The 19,201-nt window shown below is 48.5% G+C and overlaps 1 protein-coding gene across 4 annotated transcripts in view; it reads left to right on the top strand.

Moving 5' to 3' along the window:
* The window catches only part of LOC106572992 (NF-kappa-B essential modulator-like), a 44,681-nt gene extending 27,863 nt beyond the window's left edge, over positions 1–16,818 (top strand). For 3 of the 4 annotated variants that reach the window (XM_082962302.1, XM_082962305.1, XM_082962303.1), the window contains exons 9-14: positions 652–804; positions 4,978–5,050; positions 5,166–5,300; positions 11,352–11,488; positions 12,819–12,892; positions 15,694–16,818. In XM_082962302.1, coding sequence (XP_082818428.1) covers positions 652–804; positions 4,978–5,050; positions 5,166–5,300; positions 11,352–11,488; positions 12,819–12,892; positions 15,694–15,890 — 769 coding nt within the window. In that variant the 3' untranslated portion in view covers positions 15,891–16,818. Of the gene's footprint in view, positions 1–651; positions 805–4,977; positions 5,051–5,165; positions 5,301–11,351; positions 11,489–12,818; positions 12,893–15,650 lie in introns of all 4 variants that reach the window. The other variant, XM_082962304.1, reaches the window with a different exon arrangement.
* The last annotated feature ends 2,383 nt before the right edge of the window (positions 16,819–19,201 follow it).

Consider the following 19,201-nt stretch of genomic DNA (forward strand, 5'->3'; position numbering starts at 1 on the left):
CTCATGGCCTCGCAGCCTCATGCCCTCATGGCCTCGCAGCCTCATGGCCTCATGACCTCGCAGCCTCATGGCCTCGCAGCCTCGTGGCCTCGTGGCCTCATGGCCTCATGTCCTCATGACCTCATGGCCTCGTGCCCTCATGGCCTCATGACCTCGCAGCCTCATGGCCTCATGCCCTCATGGCCTCGCAGCCTCATGGCCTCATGACCTCATGGCCTCGCAGCCTCATGGCCTCATGACCTCGTGGCCTCATGACCTCATGGCCTCGCAGCCTCATGGCCTCATGGCCTCGTGGCCTCGTGGCCTCATTGCCTCATCGCCTCATGGCCTCGCGAGGCATGAACTAAAGTGGAAGGAGCATGCAGCTTATACAGGGAAACGGAGGAGTCAAACGGTAGAGGAGAGGTGATTAGGGTGTGGAGGGAAGGGGGTGTGGAGGGAAGGGGTGTGGAGGGAAGGGGTGTGGAGGGAAGGGGTGTGGAGGGAACGGGGGGGAACAGGTGTGGAGGGAAGGGGTGTGGAGGGAACGGGGTGTGGAGGGAACGGGGGGGAACAGGTGTGGAGGGAACGGGTGTGACCTAGAGGGAGTCCTGTCACAGGGCTGTGTTTATAATATGGTGTGTGTGTGTGTGTGTGTGTGTGTGTGTGCAGGCTGAGCAGTACTCGGGAAGCGTTGGCAGCATCAGAGAGAGAGATGGAACAGCAGAAGAAGCAGCACTCTGTGACCGTAGACAAACTACTGCTGCAGACACACAACCTAGAGGTCGCCCTGAAGACTGACCGCCTGGTTATCACTGAAGAGAGGTCACACACACACACACACACACACACACACACACACACACACACACACACACACACAACCTAGAGGTCGCCCTGAAGACTGACCACCTGGTTATCACTGAAGAGAGGTACACACACACACACACACACACACAATATTATCACCATACCATATTACCACCATACCATATTACCACCATATTATCACCATACCATATTACCACCATACCATATTACCACATTTACATTAAAGTCGTTTAGCAGACGCTCTTATCCAGAGCGACTTACAAATTGGCTGCATTCACCTAATAATATCCAGTGGAACAACCACTTTACAATAGTGCATCTAAATCTTTTAAGGGGGGTTAGAAGGATTACTTTATCCTATCCCAGGTATTCCTTAAAGAGGTGGGGTTTCAGGTGACTCCGGAAGGTGGTGATTGACTCCGCTGTCCTGGTGTCGTGAGGGAGCTTGTTCCACCATTGGGGTGCCAGAGCAGCGAACAGTTTTGACTGGGCTGAGCGGGAACTGTGCTTCCTCAGAGTTAGGGAGGCGAGCAGGCCAGAGGTGGATGAACGCAGTGCCCTTGTTTGGGTGTAGGGCCTGATCAGAGCCTGAAGGTACGGAGGTGCCGTTCCCCTCACAGCTCCGTAGGCAAGCACCATGGTCTTGTAGCGGATGCGAGCTTCAACTGGAAGCCAGTGGAGAGAGCGGAGGAGCGGGGTGACGTGAGAGAACTTGGGAAGGTTGAACACCAGACGGGCTGCGGCGTTCTGGATGAGTTGTAGGGGTTTAATGGCACAGGCAGGGAGCCCAGCCAACAACGAGTTGCAGTAATCCAGACGAGAGATGACAAGTGCCTGGATTAGGACCTGCGCCGCTTCCTGTGTGAGGCAGGGTCGTACTCTGCGAATGTTGTAGAGCATGAACCTACAGGATCGGGTCACCGCCTTGATGTTAGTGGAGAACGACAGGGTGTTGTCCAGGGTCACGCCGAGGCTCTTAGCACTCTGGGAGGAGGACACAAGGGAGTTGTCAACCGTGATGGCGAGATCATGGAACGGGCAGTCCTTCCCCGGGAGGAAGAGCAGCTCCGTCTTGCCGAGGTTCAGCTTGAGGTGGTGATCCGTCATCCACACTGATATGTCTGCCAGACATGCAGAGATGCGATTCACCACCTGGTTGTCAGAAGGGGGAAAGGAGAAGATTAATTGTGTGTCATCTGCATAGCAATGATATGAGAGACCATGTGAGGATATGACATTGCCAAGTGACTTGGTGTATAGCGAGAATAGGAGAGGGCCTAGAACAGAGCCCTGGGGGACACCAGTGGTGAGAGCACGTGGTGCGGAGACAGATTCTCGCCACGCCACCTGGTAGGAGCGACCTGTCAGGTAGGACGCAATCCAAGCGTGGGCCGCGCCGGAGATGCCCAGCTCGGAGAGGGTGGAGAGGAGGATCTGATGGTTCACAGTATCAAAGGCAGCAGATAGGTCTAGAAGGATGAGAGCAGAGCAGAGGAGAGAGAGTTGGCTTTAGCAGTGCGGAGAGCCTCCTTGACACAGAGAAGAGCAGTCTCAGTTGAATGCCCAGTCTTGAAACCTGACTGATTAGGATCAAGAAGGTCATTCTGAGAGAGATAGCAAGAGAGCTGGCCAAGGACGGCACGTTCAAGAGTTTTGGAGAGAAAGGAAAGAAGGGATACTGGTCTGTAGTTGTTGACATCGGAGGGATCGAGTGTTTTTTCAGAAGGGGTGCAGCTCTCGCTCTCTTGAAGACGGAAGGGACGTAGCCAGCGGTCAAGGATGAGTTGATGAGCGAGGTGAGGTAGGGGAGAAGGTCTCCGGAAATGGTCTGGAGAAGAGAGGAGGGGATAGAGAGAGGCCGTCACAAGGCCGTCACAAGACGCGAGATTTCATCTGGAGAGAGAGGGGAGAAAGAGGTCAAAGCACAGGGTAGGGCAGTGTGAGCAGGACCAGCGGTGTCGTTTGACTTAGCAAACGAGGATCGGATGTCGTCAACCTTCTTTTCAAAATGGTTGACGAAGTCATCCGCAGAGAGGGGGGAGGGGGAGGAGGATTCAGGAGGGAGGAGAAGGTAGCAAAGAGCTTCCTAGGGTTGGAGGCAGATGCTTGGAGTTTAGAGTGGTAGAAAGTGGCTTTAGCAGCAGAGACAGAAGAGGAAATGTAGAGGTGAGGGAGTGAAAAGATGCCAGGTCCGCAGGGAGGCGAGTTTTCCTCGTTTTCCGCTCGGCTGCCCGGAGCCCTGTTCTGTGAGCTCGCAGTGAGTCGTCGAGCCACGGAGCAGGAGGGGAGGACCGAGCCGGTTAAGCTTGAAAGGGCTGGTAACTGTGACAGCATGGAATTCAAATGAGGAGAAAAGAGAATGTCCACTTGGGAGAGATGAGGATTCCAGTGCCACCACCCCGCTGGCTCGATGCTCTAGGGGTATGCGAGAACACGTGGGCAGACGAGGAGAGAGCAGTAGGAGTAGCAGTGTTATCTGTGGTAATCCATGTTTCCGTGAGCGCCAGGAAGTCTAGGGACTGGAGGGTAGCATAGGCTGAGATGAACTCTGCCTTGTTGGCCGCAGACCGGCAGTTCCAGAGGCTGCCGGAGACCTGGAACTCCACGTGGGTCGTGCGCGCTGGGACCACCAGGTTAGAGTGGCAGCGGCCACGCGGTGTGGAGCGTTTGTATGGCCTGTGCAGAGGGGAGAGAACAGGGATAGACAGACACATAGTAGACAAGCTACAGAAGAGGCTACGCTAATGCAAAGGAGATTGGAATGACAAGTGGACTACACGTCTCGAATGTTCAGAAAGTTAAGCTTACGTTGCAAAAATCTTATTGACTAAAATGATACAGTACTGCTGGCTGGTGGAGTAGGCTAGCTAGCAGTGGCTGCGTTGTTGACTTTGAACGTGTAGCTGGCTAGGTAACCTCGATAGTTTCAGTACTACACCTTGTCATGATACAAAGCAACTTTGTAGCTAGCTAGCTAACATAACACTAATCAAGACGTTCCTTGTAATGTATTTAGTTTCTACAATGCTGCTCGTCGGTAATAGTTGGCTGGGTTAGGAAAAATGGCGTCGCGGGGGACGGAAATAGCTGGCTAGCTAACCTCGATAATTACTAAACTACACAATTATCAAGCTATGACAAAGACAACTAAGTAGCTAGCTAGCTAACACTGCACTAGTCAAATCGTTCCGTTGTAAAGTATTAGTATCTACAGCGCTGCTAGTCGGTAACGGTTGGCTAGCTAGCAGTGGGTTAATGATGACTAGGTGTGTTGACTAAGTCTGGCGCCGCGTCGCGGCTGGCTAGCTCACCTCGATAATTACTCAAACTACACAATATTCTTAGATACAGAGACAGCAAAGACAACTATGTAGCTGGCTAACTAACACTAACACCACACTAATCAAGTCATTACGTTGTAATAGTTTCTACAGTGCTGCTAGTCGGTAGAAGTTGGCTAGCTAGCAGTGATGACTAGCTAGCTAGCAGCTAGCAGTGTTGACTACGTTAGGAGGACGAAGATAGCTAGCCTCGATAATTACTCTAATTACTCTAAACTACGCAATTATCTTTGATACAAAGACGGCTATGTAGCTAGCTAAGAAGAATTGCTCAGATCAAACAAATCAAGCCGTTGTAATGTAGTGAAGTGTAATATTACCTGTGGAGCGAAGAGTAGTGCGATATTACCACCATACCATATTACCACCATACCATATTACCACCACACCATATTACCACCATACCATATTATCACCATATTACCACCATACCATATTACCACCATACCATATTACCACCATATTACCACCATATTACCACCATACCATATTACCACCATACCATATTACCACCATACCATATTACCACCATACCATATTATCATCATACCATATTATCACCATACCATATTATCACCATACCATATTACCACCATACCATATTATCACCATACCATATTACCACCATACCATATTACCACCATATTACCACCATACCATATTACCACCATACCATATTACCACCATACCATATTACCACCATAACAAATCGATACTTAAGAGTTAAATATCGATATAATATCATCCGAAAGGTAATATATAACTATTGATGAGACCCACGATGCATCAGAATGACCCTCCTCCTCTTCCTCCTCCTCTCTTCCAGGAGGAAGCTAGCCCAGCTGCAGCACGCCTACACCTGTCTGTTTAAGGACTATGACTGCAAACTAAAGGCTGAGGTAGGGTGTGTGTGTGTGTGTGTGTGTGTGTGTGTGTGTGTGTGTGTGTGTGTACCTGCCTGTTTAAGGACTACGACTGCAAACTAAAGGCTGAGTTGTGTGTGTGTGTGTGTAGGGAGGAGACATGGTTGTTCGTCTGGAGGAAGCAGAGAGAGCGTTGGCTCTGAAACAGGACCTGATTGACAAGCTGAAGGAAGAGGTGGAGCAACAGAGAGGATCTCTAGAGACCGTCCCTGTTCTCACCGCCCAGGTACACCCTCACCTGTTCTCACCGCCCAGGTACACCCTCACACCTGTTCTCACCGCCCAGGTACACCCTCACACCTGTTCTCACCACCCAGGTACACCCTCACACCTGTTCTCACCGCCCAGGTACACCCTCACACCTGTTCTCACCGCCCAGGTACACCCTCACACCTGTTCTCACCGCCCAGGTACACCCTCACACCTGTTCTCACCGCCCAGGTACACCCTCACACCTGTTCTCACCGCCCAGGTACACCCTCACACCTGTTCTCACCGCCCAGGTACACCCTCACCTGTTCTCACCGCCCAGGTACACCCTCACACCTGTTCTCACCGCCCAGGTACACCCTCACCTGTTCTCACCGCCCAGGTACACACACTCACACCTGTTCTCACCGCCCAGGTACACACACTCACCTGTTCTCACCGCCCAGGTACACCCTCACCTGTTCTCACCGCCCAGGTACACACCCTCACACCTGTTCTCACCGCCCAGGTACACCCTCACACCTGTTCTCACCGCCCAGGTACACCCTCACACCTGTTCTCACCGCCCAGGTACACCCTCACCTGTTCTCACCGCCCAGGTACACCCTCACACCTGTTCTCACCGCCCAGGTACACCCTCACCTGTTCTCACCGCCCAGGTACACCCTCACACCTGTTCTCACCGCCCAGGTACACACACTCACCTGTTCTCACCGCCCAGGTACACCCTCACCTGTTCTCACCGCCCAGGTACACACCCTCACACCTGTTCTCACCGCCCAGGTACACCCTCACACCTGTTCTCACCGCCCAGGTACACCCTCACACCTGTTCTCACCGCCCAGGTACACCCTCACACCTGTTCTCACCGCCCAGGTACACCCTCACCTGTTCTCACCGCCCAGGTACACCCTCACACCTGTTCTCACCGCCCAGGTACACCCTCACCTGTTCTCACCGCCCAGGTACACCCTCACACCTGTTCTCACCGCCCAGGTACACCCTCACCTGTTCTCACCGCCCAGGTACACACACTCACCTGTTCTCACCGCCCAGGTACACCCTCACCTGTTCTCACCGCCCAGGTACACACCCTCACACCTGTTCTCACCGCCCAGGTACACCCTCACACCTGTTCTGACCGCCCAGGTACACCCTCACACCTGTTCTGACCGCCCAGGTACACCCTCACACCTGTTCTCACCGCCCAGGTACACCCTCACACCTGTTCTCACCGCCCAGGGACACCCTCACACCTGTTCTCACCGCCCAGGTACACCCTCACACCTGTTCTCACCGCCCAGGTACACCCTCACACCTGTTCTCACCGCCCAGGTACACCCTCACACCTGTTATCACCGCCCAGGTACACACCCTCACAACTGTTCTCACCGCCCAGGTACACACCCTCACCTGTTCTCACCGCCCAGGTACACCCTCACACCTGTTCTCACCGCCCAGGTACACCCTCACACCTGTTATCACCGCCCAGGTACACACCCTCACAACTGTTCTCACCGCCCAGGTACACACCCTCACCTGTTCTCACCGCCCAGGTACACCCTCACCTGTTCTCACCGCCCAGGTACACCCTCACACCTGTTCTCACCACCCAGGTACACCCTCACCTGTTCTCACCGCCCAGGTACACCCTCACACCTGTTCTCACCGCCCAGGTACACCCTCACACCTGTTCTCACCGCCCAGGTACACACTCACACCTGTACTGACCGCCCAGGTACACCCTCACACCTGTTCTCACCGCCCAGGTACACCCTCACCTGTTCTCACCGCCCAGGTACACCCTCACACCTGTTCTCACAGCCCAGGTACACCCTCACACCTGTTCTCACCGCCCAGGTACACACTCACACCTGTACTGACCGCCCAGGTACACCCTCACACCTGTTCTCACCGCCCAGGTACACCCTCACCTGTTCTCACCGCCCAGGTACACCCTCACACCTGTTCTCACCGCCCAGGTACACACCCTCACACCTGTTCTCACCGCCCAGGTACACCCTCACACCTGTACTGACCGCCCAGGTACACACTCACACCTGTTCTCACCGCCCAGGTACACCCTCACACCTGTACTGACCGCCCAGGTACACCCTCACACCTGTTCTCACCGCCCAGGTACACACCCTCACACCTGTTCTCACCGCCCAGGTACACACTCACACCTGTTCTCACCGCCCAGGTACACCCTCACACCTGTACTGACCGCCCAGGTACACCCTCACACCTGTACTGACCGCCCAGGTACACCCTCACACCTGTTCTCACCGCCCAGGTACACACTCACACCTGTACTGACCGCCCAGGTACACCCTCACCCCTGTCTGACCGCCCAGGTACACACACTCACCCCTGTTGCTTTGGCTAGGGGCTGAGGGCTGAGGGCCAGAGGCTTGTACAGAGGAAGCAATAGCTAGCGCTATGAGTGGATTTGTGTGAGAAGAGGTACGACTAGAGGTACGCACTCCCTGCCTCCAGTGCTTGGCTTGGCCCCTATATACTGGAGATGAGACTAGGTCAGGGCTGTTCACCTCCAGCCCTGGAGGGCTGAAACCCTTCTGGTATTCATCAGGTGGCCCCTACTTATTTACCCTTCTGGTGTTCATCAGGTGGCCCCTACTTATTTACCCTTCTGGTGTTCATCAGGTGGCCCCTACTTATTTACCCTTCTGGTGTTCATCAGGTGGCCCCTACTTATTTACCCTTCTGGTGTTCATCAGGTGGCCCCTACTTATTTACCCTTCTGGTGTTCATCAGGTGGCCCCTACTTATTTACCCTTCTGGTGTTCATCAGGTGGCCCCTACTTATTTACCCTTCTGGTATTCATCAGGTGGCCCCTACTTATTTACCCTTCTGGTGTTCATCAGGTGGCCACTACTTATTTACCCTTCTGGCCCCTACTTATTTACCCTTCTGGTGTTCATCAGGTGGCCCCTACTTATTTACCCTTCTGGCCCCTACTTATTCACCCTTCTGGTATTCATCAGTGGCCCCTACTTATTTACCCTTCTGGTATTCATCAGGTGGCCCCTACTTATTTACCCTTCTGGTGTTCATCAGGTGGCCCCTACTTATTTACCCTTCTGGTGTTCATCAGGTGGCCCCTACTTATTTACCCTTCTGGTGTTCATCAGGTGGCCCCTACTTATTTACCCTTCTGGTGTTCATCAGGTGGCCCCTACTTATTTACCCTTCTGGTATTCATCAGGTGGCCCCTACTTATTTACCCTTCTGGTGTTCATCAGGTGGCCCCTACTTATTTACCCTTCTGGTGTTCATCAGGTGGCCCCTACTTATTTACCCTTCTGGTATTCATCAGGTGGCCCCTACTTATTTACCCTTCTGGCCCCTACTTATTTACCCTTCTGGTATTCATCAGGTGGCCCCTACTTATTTACCCTTCTGGTATTCATCAGGTGGCCCCTACTTATTTACCCTTCTGGTGTTCATCAGGTGGCCCCTACTTATTTACCCTTCTGGTGTTCATCAGGTGGCCCCTACTTATTTACCCTTCTGGTGTTCATCAGGTGGCCCCTACTTATTTACCCTTCTGGTGTTCATCAGGTGGCCCCTACTTATTTACCCTTCTGGTATTCATCAGGTGGCCACTACTTATTTACCCTTCTGGTATTCATCAGGTGGCCCCTACTTATTTACCCTTCTGGTGTTCATCAGGTGGCCCCTACTTATTTACCCTTCTGGTATTCATCAGGTGGCCCCTACTTATTTACCCTTCTGGTGTTCATCAGGTGGCCCCTACTTATTTACCCTTCTGGTATTCATCAGGTGGCCCCTACTTATTTACCCTACTTATTTACCCTTTTGGCCCCTACTTATTTACCCTTCTGGTTTTCATCAGGTGGCCCCTACTTATTTACCCTTCTGGCCCCTACTTATTTACCCTTCTGGTATTCATCAGGTGGCCCCTACTTATTCACCCTTCTGGTATTCATCAGGTGGCCCCTACTTATTTACCCTTCTGGCCCCTACTTATTCACCCTTCTGGTATTCATCAGGTGGCCCCTACTTATTCACCCTTCTGGTATTCATCAGGTGGCCCCTACTTATTTACCCTTCTGGCCCCTACTTATTCACCCTTCTGGTATTCATCAGGTGGCCCCTACTTATTTACCCTTCTGGTGTTCATCAGGTGGCCCCTACTTATTTACCCTTCTGGTATTCATCAGGTGGCCCCTACTTATTTACCCTTCTGGTGTTCATCAGGTGGCCCCTACTTATTCACCCTTCTGGTATTCATCAGGTGGCCCCTACTTATTTACCCTTCTGGTATTCATCAGGTGGCCACTACTTATTTACCCTTCTGGTGTTCATCAGGTGGCCCCTACTTATTTTTGAACTTCCGTATCTGGGGAATTGTCCTCTATCTGCCACCGGGAGAACAAATGGCTTTCTGCATCCATGACTAAGACATAAAAACTATGAAATAACATATGGAATCATGTAGTAGGCAAAAAAAAATAATATTAAAAATCCAAATATATTTTATTTGAGATTTCTTTAAATAGCCACCCTTTGCCTTGATGACAGCTTTGCACACTCTTGGCATTCTCTCAACTTGCTTCATGAGGTAGTCACCTGGAATGCATTTCAATTAACAGGTGTTCTTTGTTAAATGTTAATTTGTGGAATTTCTTTCCTTCTGAATGTGTTTGAGCCAATCAGTTGTGTTGTGACAAGGTAGAGGGGGTATACAGAAGAGCCCTATTTGGTAAAATACCAAGTCCATATTATGGCAAGAAGAGCTCAAATAAGCAAAGGGAAATGACGGTCCATCATTACTTTAAGACATGAAGGTCAGACAATCTGGAAAATGTCAAGAACTATGAAAGTTTCTTCAAGTGCAGTCGCAAAAACCATCAAGCGCTATGATGAAACTGGCTCTCATGAGGACCGCCACAGGAAAGGAAGACCCAGAGTTACCTCTGCTGCAGAGGATAAGCTCATTAGAGTTACAAGCCTCAGAAATTGCAGCCCAAATAAATGCTTCACAGAGTTCAAGTAACAGACACATCTCAACATCAACTGTTCAGAGGAGACTGTGTGAATCAGGCCTTCATGGTCGAATTTCTGCAAAGAAACCACTACTAAAGGACATCAATAAGAAGAAGAGACTTGCTTGGACCAAGAAACACGAGCAATGGACATTAGACCGGTGGAAATCTGTCCTTTGGTCTGAGTCCAAATTTGAGATTTTTGGTTCCAACTGCCGTGTCTTTGTGAGACGCGGTGTGGGTGAACGGATGATCTCTGCATGTGTGGTTCCCACCGTGAAGCATGGAGGAGGTGTTATGGTGATGGTTTGGGGGTGCTTTGCTGGTGACACTGTCTGTGATTTATTTAGAATTCAAGGCACACTTAACCAGCATGGCTACCACAGCATTCTGCAGCGATAAGCCATCCCATCTGGTTTGGGCTTAGTGGGACTATCATTTGTTTTTCAACAGGACAATGACCCAACACACCTCCAGGCTGTGTAAGGGCTATTTGACCAAGAAGGAGAGTGATGGAGTGCTGCATCAGATGACCTGGCCTCCACAATCCCCCGACATCAACCAAATTTAGATGGTTTGGGATGAGTCGGACCGCAGAGTGAAGGAAAAGCAGCCAACAAGTGCTCAGCATATGTGGGAACTCCTTCAAGACTGTTGGAAAAGCATTCCAGCTGAAGCTGGTTGAGAAAATGTGAAGTGTGCAAAGCTGTCATCAAGGCAAAGGGTGGCTATTCGAAGAATCTCACATATAAAATATATTTTGATTCGTTTAACAGTTTTTTTTAGTTACTACACGATTCCATATGTGTTATTTCATAGTGTTGATGTCTTCACTGTTAATCTACAAAGTAGAAAATAGTAAAAATAAAAGGAAACCCTTGAATGAGTCGGGGTTCTAAAACTTTAGACCGGTAGTGTATCTGTGACCTTTGACATTTGAATGATATTTGTATATTGAAATGAAGTGTGTGTGTGTGTGTGTGTGTGTGTGTGTGTGTGTGTGTGTGTGTGTGTGTGTGTGTGTGTGTGTCAGGCTGAGATCTACAAGGCGGACTTCCTAGCGGAGCGGGAGGCCAGAGAGAAGTTGAACCAGAGGAAGGAGGAGCTTCAGGACCAGCTGAACACGGCGCTGGCTGAGATGGAGCGTCTGAAACAAGAGGGGACGTCACGGTAACACACACACACACTCCACACCACACACACACACACTCCACACCACACCACACACACTCCACACCACACCACACACACTCCACACCACACCACACCACACACACACACTCCACTCCACTCCACACACACACACACCACACACACACACTCCACACCACACACACACACTCCACACCACACACACTCCACACCACACACACTCCACACCACACACACACACACTCCACACACACACACTCCACACCACACACACTCCACACCACACACACACACACTCCACACCACACCACACACTCCACACCACACCACACACTCCACACCACACACACACACACTCCACACCACACCACACACTCCACACCACACCACACACTCCACACCACACACACACACACTCCACAACACACACCACACACTCCACACCACACACACACACACTCCACTCCACACACACACACTCCACACCACACACTCCACACCACACACACACTCCACACCACACACACACACTCCACACCACACACACTCCACACCACACACACACACACTCCACACCACACACACACACTCCACACCACACACTCCACACCACACACACACTCCACACCACACACACACACTCCACACCACACACTCCACACCACACACACACACACACTCCACACCACACACTCCACACCACACACACACTCCACACCACACACACACACTCCACACCACACACTCCACACCACACACACACACACTCCACTCCACACCACACACACACTCCACACCACACACACACACACTCCACTCCACACCACACACACTCCACACCACACCACACACACACACACTCCACACCACACACACACACACACACTCCACACCACACCACACACACTCCACACCACACCACACACTCCACACCACACACACTCCACACCACACACACTCCACACCACACACACTCCACACCACACACTCCACACCACACACACACTCCACACCACACACACACACACACACCAGACCACACCACACACACACACACTCCACACCACACCACACACACACACACTCCACACCACACCACACACACTCCACACCACACCACACCACACACACACACACTCCACTCCACACCACACACACACACACTCCACACCACACCACACACACACACACTCCACACCACACCACACACACACACACTCCACACCACACCACACACACACACACTCCACACCACACCACACACACACACACTCCACACCACACCACACACACACACACACACTAGAATGGGATTTATGGATTGATATAATGTGTGTTTGTTTTTAAGGGCTCGGATGGAGGAGATGCAGCAGAGACACCTGGAAGACTTCATACCACGACCCCACATCCCCCCACAACCAGGTACACACACACACACCACATACACACCAACCAGGTACACACACACCACACAGGGACACCACACACACACACCAACCAGGTACACACACACACACACACCACACAGGGACACCACACACACACACACACACACACCAACCAAGCAGGTTCACACACACTCATTCCAGGGTTTTTCTTTATTTTTACTATTTTCTACATTGTAGAATAATAGTGAAGACATCAAAACTATGAAATAACACATATGGAATCATGTAGTAACCAAAAAAAGTGTTAAACAAATCAAATATATTTTATATTTGAGATTCTTCAAATAGCCACCCTTTGCCAAAGGACAGATTTCCACCGGTCTAATGTCCATTGATCGTGTTTCTTGGCCCAAGCAAGTCTCTTCTTATTATTGGTGTCCTTTAGTAGTGGTTTCTTTGCAGCAATTCGACCATGAAGGCCTGATTCACACAGTCTCCTCTGAACAGTTGATGTTGAGATGTGTCTGTTACATGAACTCTGAGAAGCATTTATTTGGGCTGCAATTTCTGAGGCTGGTAACTCTAATGAACTTATCCTCTGCAGCAGAGGAAACTCTGGGTCTTCCTTTCCTGTGGCGGTCCTCATGAGAGAGTTTCATCACAGCGCTTGATGGTTTTGGTGACTGCATTTGAAGAAACTTTCATAGTTCTTGACATTTTCCGTATTGACTGACCTTCATGTCTTAAAGTAATGATGGACCGTCATTTCTCTTTGCTTATTGGAGCTGTTCTTGCCATAATATGGACTTGGTCTTTTACCAAATAGGGCTCTTCTGTATACCCCCTCTACCTTGTCACAACACAACTGATTGGCTCAAACACATTCAGAAGGAAAGAAATTCCACAAATTAACTTTTAAGAAGACACACCTGTTAACCTCTATGGGCTATGTGGGACGCAAGCGTCCCACCCCTGGTGCACCCTATCAACAACAGGTGAAATATCAAGACCGCCAAATTTGAAAACAATTAAATGTCATAATTCAAATTTCTCGAACATACAACTATCTTACACCCTTTGAAAGATAAACATCTCCTTAATCTAACCACGTTGTCCGATTTCAAAAAGGTTTTACGGCGAAAGCATAAAGTTAGATTATGTTAGGAGAGTACATTGACAATAGCTGTGTGTAATGTTTTGTCAATTCAAAGACAGGCGTCACCAAAACCATAAAACCAGCTAAAATGATGCACTAACCTTTTACAATCTCCATCAGATGACACTCCTAGGACATTATGTTAGACAATGCATGCATTTTTAGTTCTATCAAGTTCATATTTATATCCAAAAACAGCGTTTTACTATGGCATTGATGTTGAGGAAATCGTTTCCCTCCAATAACCGCCAGTCAAGCAGCACAACAAATTAAATAATTACTATTCGAAAACATTGGTAAAATATTATATTGTCATTTAAAGAATTATAGATTTACATCTCTTGAACGCAACCGGATTGCCAGATTTAAAAATAACCTTACTGGGAAATCACACTTTGCAATAATCTGAGCACTGCTCCCAGAAAAATACGCTTTGCGATACAGACTAACCGCCATGTTGGAGAGATCTAAAATCGAAAATACTATGTAAATAATCCATTACCTTTGATTCTCTTCATCAGATGTCACTTCCAGGAATCCCAGGTCCATAACGAATGTAGTTTTGTTCAAAAAAGCTCATCATTTATGTCCAAAAAGCTCCGTGTTGTTAGCACATGATCTAAGCCAGCCGCACTTCTCGTCATGAACGAGGGGAAAAAATATATTTACGTTCGTTCAAACATGTCAAACGTTGTATAGCATAAATCATTAGTGCCTTTTTTAACCAGAACATGAATAATATTCAAGGCGGACGTTTGCATTCTCTTTTAAAACGTTTTGGAACGAGAGTACCAAACATGAACTCGCGCGCCAGAGTCTAATGGGACATCACCGTTCCAAGGCTCTTGTTCGTTCAGTTCTCACAGTATAAGACTCAAAACACTTTCTAAAGACTGGTGACATCTAGTGGAAGCAATAGGAAGGGCTCAACAATTAATAAGCCCCTGTGTGTTTCAATGGCATAGGCTTAAAGGTAATTCAACACATCAGGTATCCACTTCCTGTCAGAATTTGTCTCAGGGTTTTGACTGCCATATGAGTTCTGTTATACTTACAGACACCATTCAAACAGTTTTAGAAAATTCAGAGTGTTTTCTATCCAAACCTGAACAATAATATGCATATTCTAGCTTCTGAGTTGGTGTAGGAGGCAGTTAAAAATGGGCACATATTTTTTTTCAAAATTGTCAATACTGCCCCCTAGCCCCAAGAAGTTAATTGAAATGCATTCCAGGTGACTACCTCATGAAGCTGGTTGAGAGAATTCAAAGAGTGTGCAAAGCTGTCATCAAGGCAAAGGGTGGCTATTTGAAATATATTTTGGTTACTACATGATTCCATATGTGTTTATTTCATAGTTTTGATGTCTTAACTATTATTCTACAATGTAGAAAATAGTACAAATAAAGATAATTCCTTGTGTGTGTGTGTGTGTGTGTGTGTGTGTGTGTGTGTGTGTGTGTGTGTCGGTGTGTGTGTCGGTGTGTGTGTCGGTGTGTGTGTCGGTGTGTGTGTGTGTATATGTCGGTGTGTGTGTGTGTGTCGGTGTGTGTGTGTGTGTGTGTGTGTGTGTGTGTGTGTGTGTGTGCGCGTCACTTCTTCTTCTTATTTTCTCTCTTTCTGTTACATTCCCCAGGGGTTGCCTTTAACACGGCCCCTCCCCCTTCCTCCTTCCGCAGCGTGGGATTGGCTGCAGGAGTGGCAGGGGGTGTCTCTGGAGGCGGGGCTGAAGAGCTCCCTGATTACCGCTGTCCAAAGTGCCAGTACCAAGCCCCCGACATGGACACACTGCAGATACATGTCATGGACTGTATCCAGTAACACACACACACCCGTCACCAACCACCCGGCTATATGTGATAGAGAGAACATCTGAGGTCATTACCGGCTAATATAGAAAATACGCTGAAGGCTACAGTCAAAAGATTGCATAACGATTTTATTTTATTTTTTTATACATTTTTTTTTTTTTTTTAGATAGGCCTGTGTTTCTGCTTATTACCAACTTGTTTGTTAGTTCACTGATGTTGAGTCCGATATATATGCAGCTTTTCTTCTGTCGTTAGGCTATATGTTAACCTAGAAGACTGAACAACCCCCTTACTCACCAGAATAATGTCATAAATCGATGCTTCAATCTACTTGATAATCGGTAAAGTTCTGCTTTCCTCTTCAATCTCTGCTTCTGTCACACAGGAACGGTGTTTAGGGACCGGGGAGAAAATGCAATAATCCCCCCCCCCCCCCCCCCACAAAAAAAAAACCAGTTTTAAGGACATTAAAAGCTGTTAAAACAAACTGACATGTTTCTGGTTTCAGTTCGGCTTGGATGCGTATTTAATGTGGTTGAAATACTATCAGCTTTAATGATGCTGATAAAGATAGCACCTTTACAGACGGCCCCTAACCACACATTCTCTCAAAAATGCTGAAAGAAAGATATCTCAAAATGTACATTTGGTGTATCATTTTACTGCAAGAAATCCTTAATTCTCCAGTAGTTAATATTAAGGCTAATGTGAAATGTTATAGAACTATAGTTATTGTCCAGAGTTCAGTTTCCATTCAACCCGTCTGAACACTACAGTTCCCTTGACATGCCATTTTGAAGTCCCCATCTTGTGACTGTCTAATTTCTACAGCGCCTCACAATCATCAGACGGAACATTCACTGCTATCATCCTCTTTAACCACTTCACTAAATCTTCCCCAAACATTACTGTTCTGGCCTTTCCTTCTCTTTATTTTCAAGTCTCCGTTTCACACAGCTTTTCTCTTCTTGAATTAAAAACTCTGACATTGTCCTTTTTTGCCTCCGTGGATCAACGTTAACTTTTTTCTGCCCGAGTTCCCAAAAGCATTTGGCAATTGTCGTGTATTTGGCACTACAGTTACGTCCTAAAGCTGAGGCTACACCAGATACAGTTAGGACCTAAAGCTGAGGCTACACCAGATACAGTTAGGACCTAAAGCTGAGGCTACACCAGATACAGTTAGGACCTAAAGCTGAGGCTACACCAGATACAGTTAGGACCTAAAGCTGAGGCTACACCAGATACAGTTAGGACCTAAAGCTGAGGCTACACCAGATACAGTTAGGACCTAAAGCTGAGGCTACACCAGATACAGTTAGGACCTAAAGCTGAGGCTACACTAACACCAGATACAGTTAGGACCTAAAGCTGAGGCTACACCAGATACAGTTAGGACCTAAAGCTGAGGCTACACCAGATACAGTTAGGACCTAAAGCTGAGGCTACACCAGATACAGTTAGGACCTAAAGCTGAGGCTACACCAGATACAGTTAGGACCTAAAGCTGAGGCTACACCAGATACAGTTAGGACCTAAAGCTGAGGCTACACCAGATACAGTTAGGACCTAAAGCTGAGGCTACACTAACACCAGATACAGTTAGGACCTAAAGCTGAGGCTACACTAACACCAGATACAGTTAGGACCTAAAGCTGAGGCTACACCAGATACAGTTAGGACCTAAAGCTGAGGCTACACTAACACCAGATACAGTTAGGACCTAAAGCTGAGGCTACACCAGATACAGTTAGACCTAAAGCTGAGGCTACACCAGATACAGTTAGGACCTAAAGCTGAGGCTACACCAGATACAGTTAGGACCTAAAGCTGAGGCTACACCAGATACAGTTAGGACCTAAAGCTGAGGCTACACCAGATACAGTTAGGACCTAAAGCTGAGGCTACACCAGATACAGTTAGGACCTAAAGCTGAGGCTACACCAGATACAGTTAGGACCTAAAGCTGAGGCTACACCAGATACAGTTAGGACCTAAAGCTGAGGCTACACTAACACCAGATACAGTTAGGACCTAAAGCTGAGGCTACACCAGATACAGTTAGGACCTAAAGCTGAGGCTACACCAGATACAGTTAGGACCTAAAGCTGAGGCTACACTAACACCAGATACAGTTAGGACCTAAAGCTGAGGCTACACTAACACCAGATACAGTTAGGACCTAAAGCTGAGGCTACACCAGATACAGTTAGGACCTAAAGCTGAGGCTACACTAACACCAGATACAGTTAGGACCTAAAGCTGAGGCTACACCAGATACAGTTAGGACCTAAAGCTGAGGCTACACCAGATACAGTTAGGACCTAAAGCTGAGGCTACACCAGATACAGTTAGGACCTAAAGCTGAGGCTACACCAGATACAGTTAGGACCTAAAGCTGAGGCTACACTAACACCAGATAACAGTTAGCGTACCTAAAGCTGAGGCTACACCAGATACAGTTAGGACCTAAAGCTGAGGCTACACCAGATACAGTTAGGACCTAAAGCTGAGGCTACACCAGATACAGTTAGGACCTAAAGCTGAGGCTACACTAACACCAGATACAGTTAGGACCTAAAGCTGAGGCTACACCAGATACAGTTAGGACCTAAAGCTGAGGCTACACTAACACCAGATACAGTTAGGACCTAAAGCTGAGGCTACACCAGATACAGTTAGGACCTAAAGCTGAGGCTACACCAGATACAGTTAGGACCTAAAGCTGAGGCTACACCAGATACAGTTAGGACCTAAAGCTGAGGCTACACTAACACCAGATACAGTTAGGACCTAAAGCTGAGGCTACACCAGATACAGTTAGGACCTAAAGCTGAGGCTACACCAGATACAGTTAGGACCTAAAGCTGAGGCTACACTAACACCAGATACAGTTAGGACCTAAAGCTGAGGCTACACTAACACCAGATACAGTTAGGACCTAAAGCTGAGGCTACACCAGATACAGTTAGGACCTAAAGCTGAGGCTACACCAGATACAGTTAGGACCTAAAGCTGAGGCTACACCAGATACAGTTAGGACCTAAAGCTGAGGCTACACCAGATACAGTTAGGACCTAAAGCTGAGGCTACACCAGATACAGTTAGGACCTAAAGCTGAGGCTACACCAGATACAGTTAGGACCTAAAGCTGAGGCTACACCAGATACAGTTAGGACCTAAAGCTGAGGCTACACTAACACCAGATACAGTTAGGACCTAAAGCTGAGGCTACACTAACACCAGATACAGTTAGGACCTAAAGCTGAGGCTACACCAGATACAGTTAGGACCTAAAGCTGAGGCTACACTAACACCAGATACAGTTAGGACCTAAAGCTGAGGCTACACCAGATACAGTTAGGACCTAAAGCTG

This window comes from Salmo salar, chromosome 15 (assembly GCF_965601325.2).
Source record: "Salmo salar chromosome 15, fSalSal1, whole genome shotgun sequence".
Lineage (NCBI taxonomy): Eukaryota > Metazoa > Chordata > Actinopteri > Salmoniformes > Salmonidae > Salmo > Salmo salar.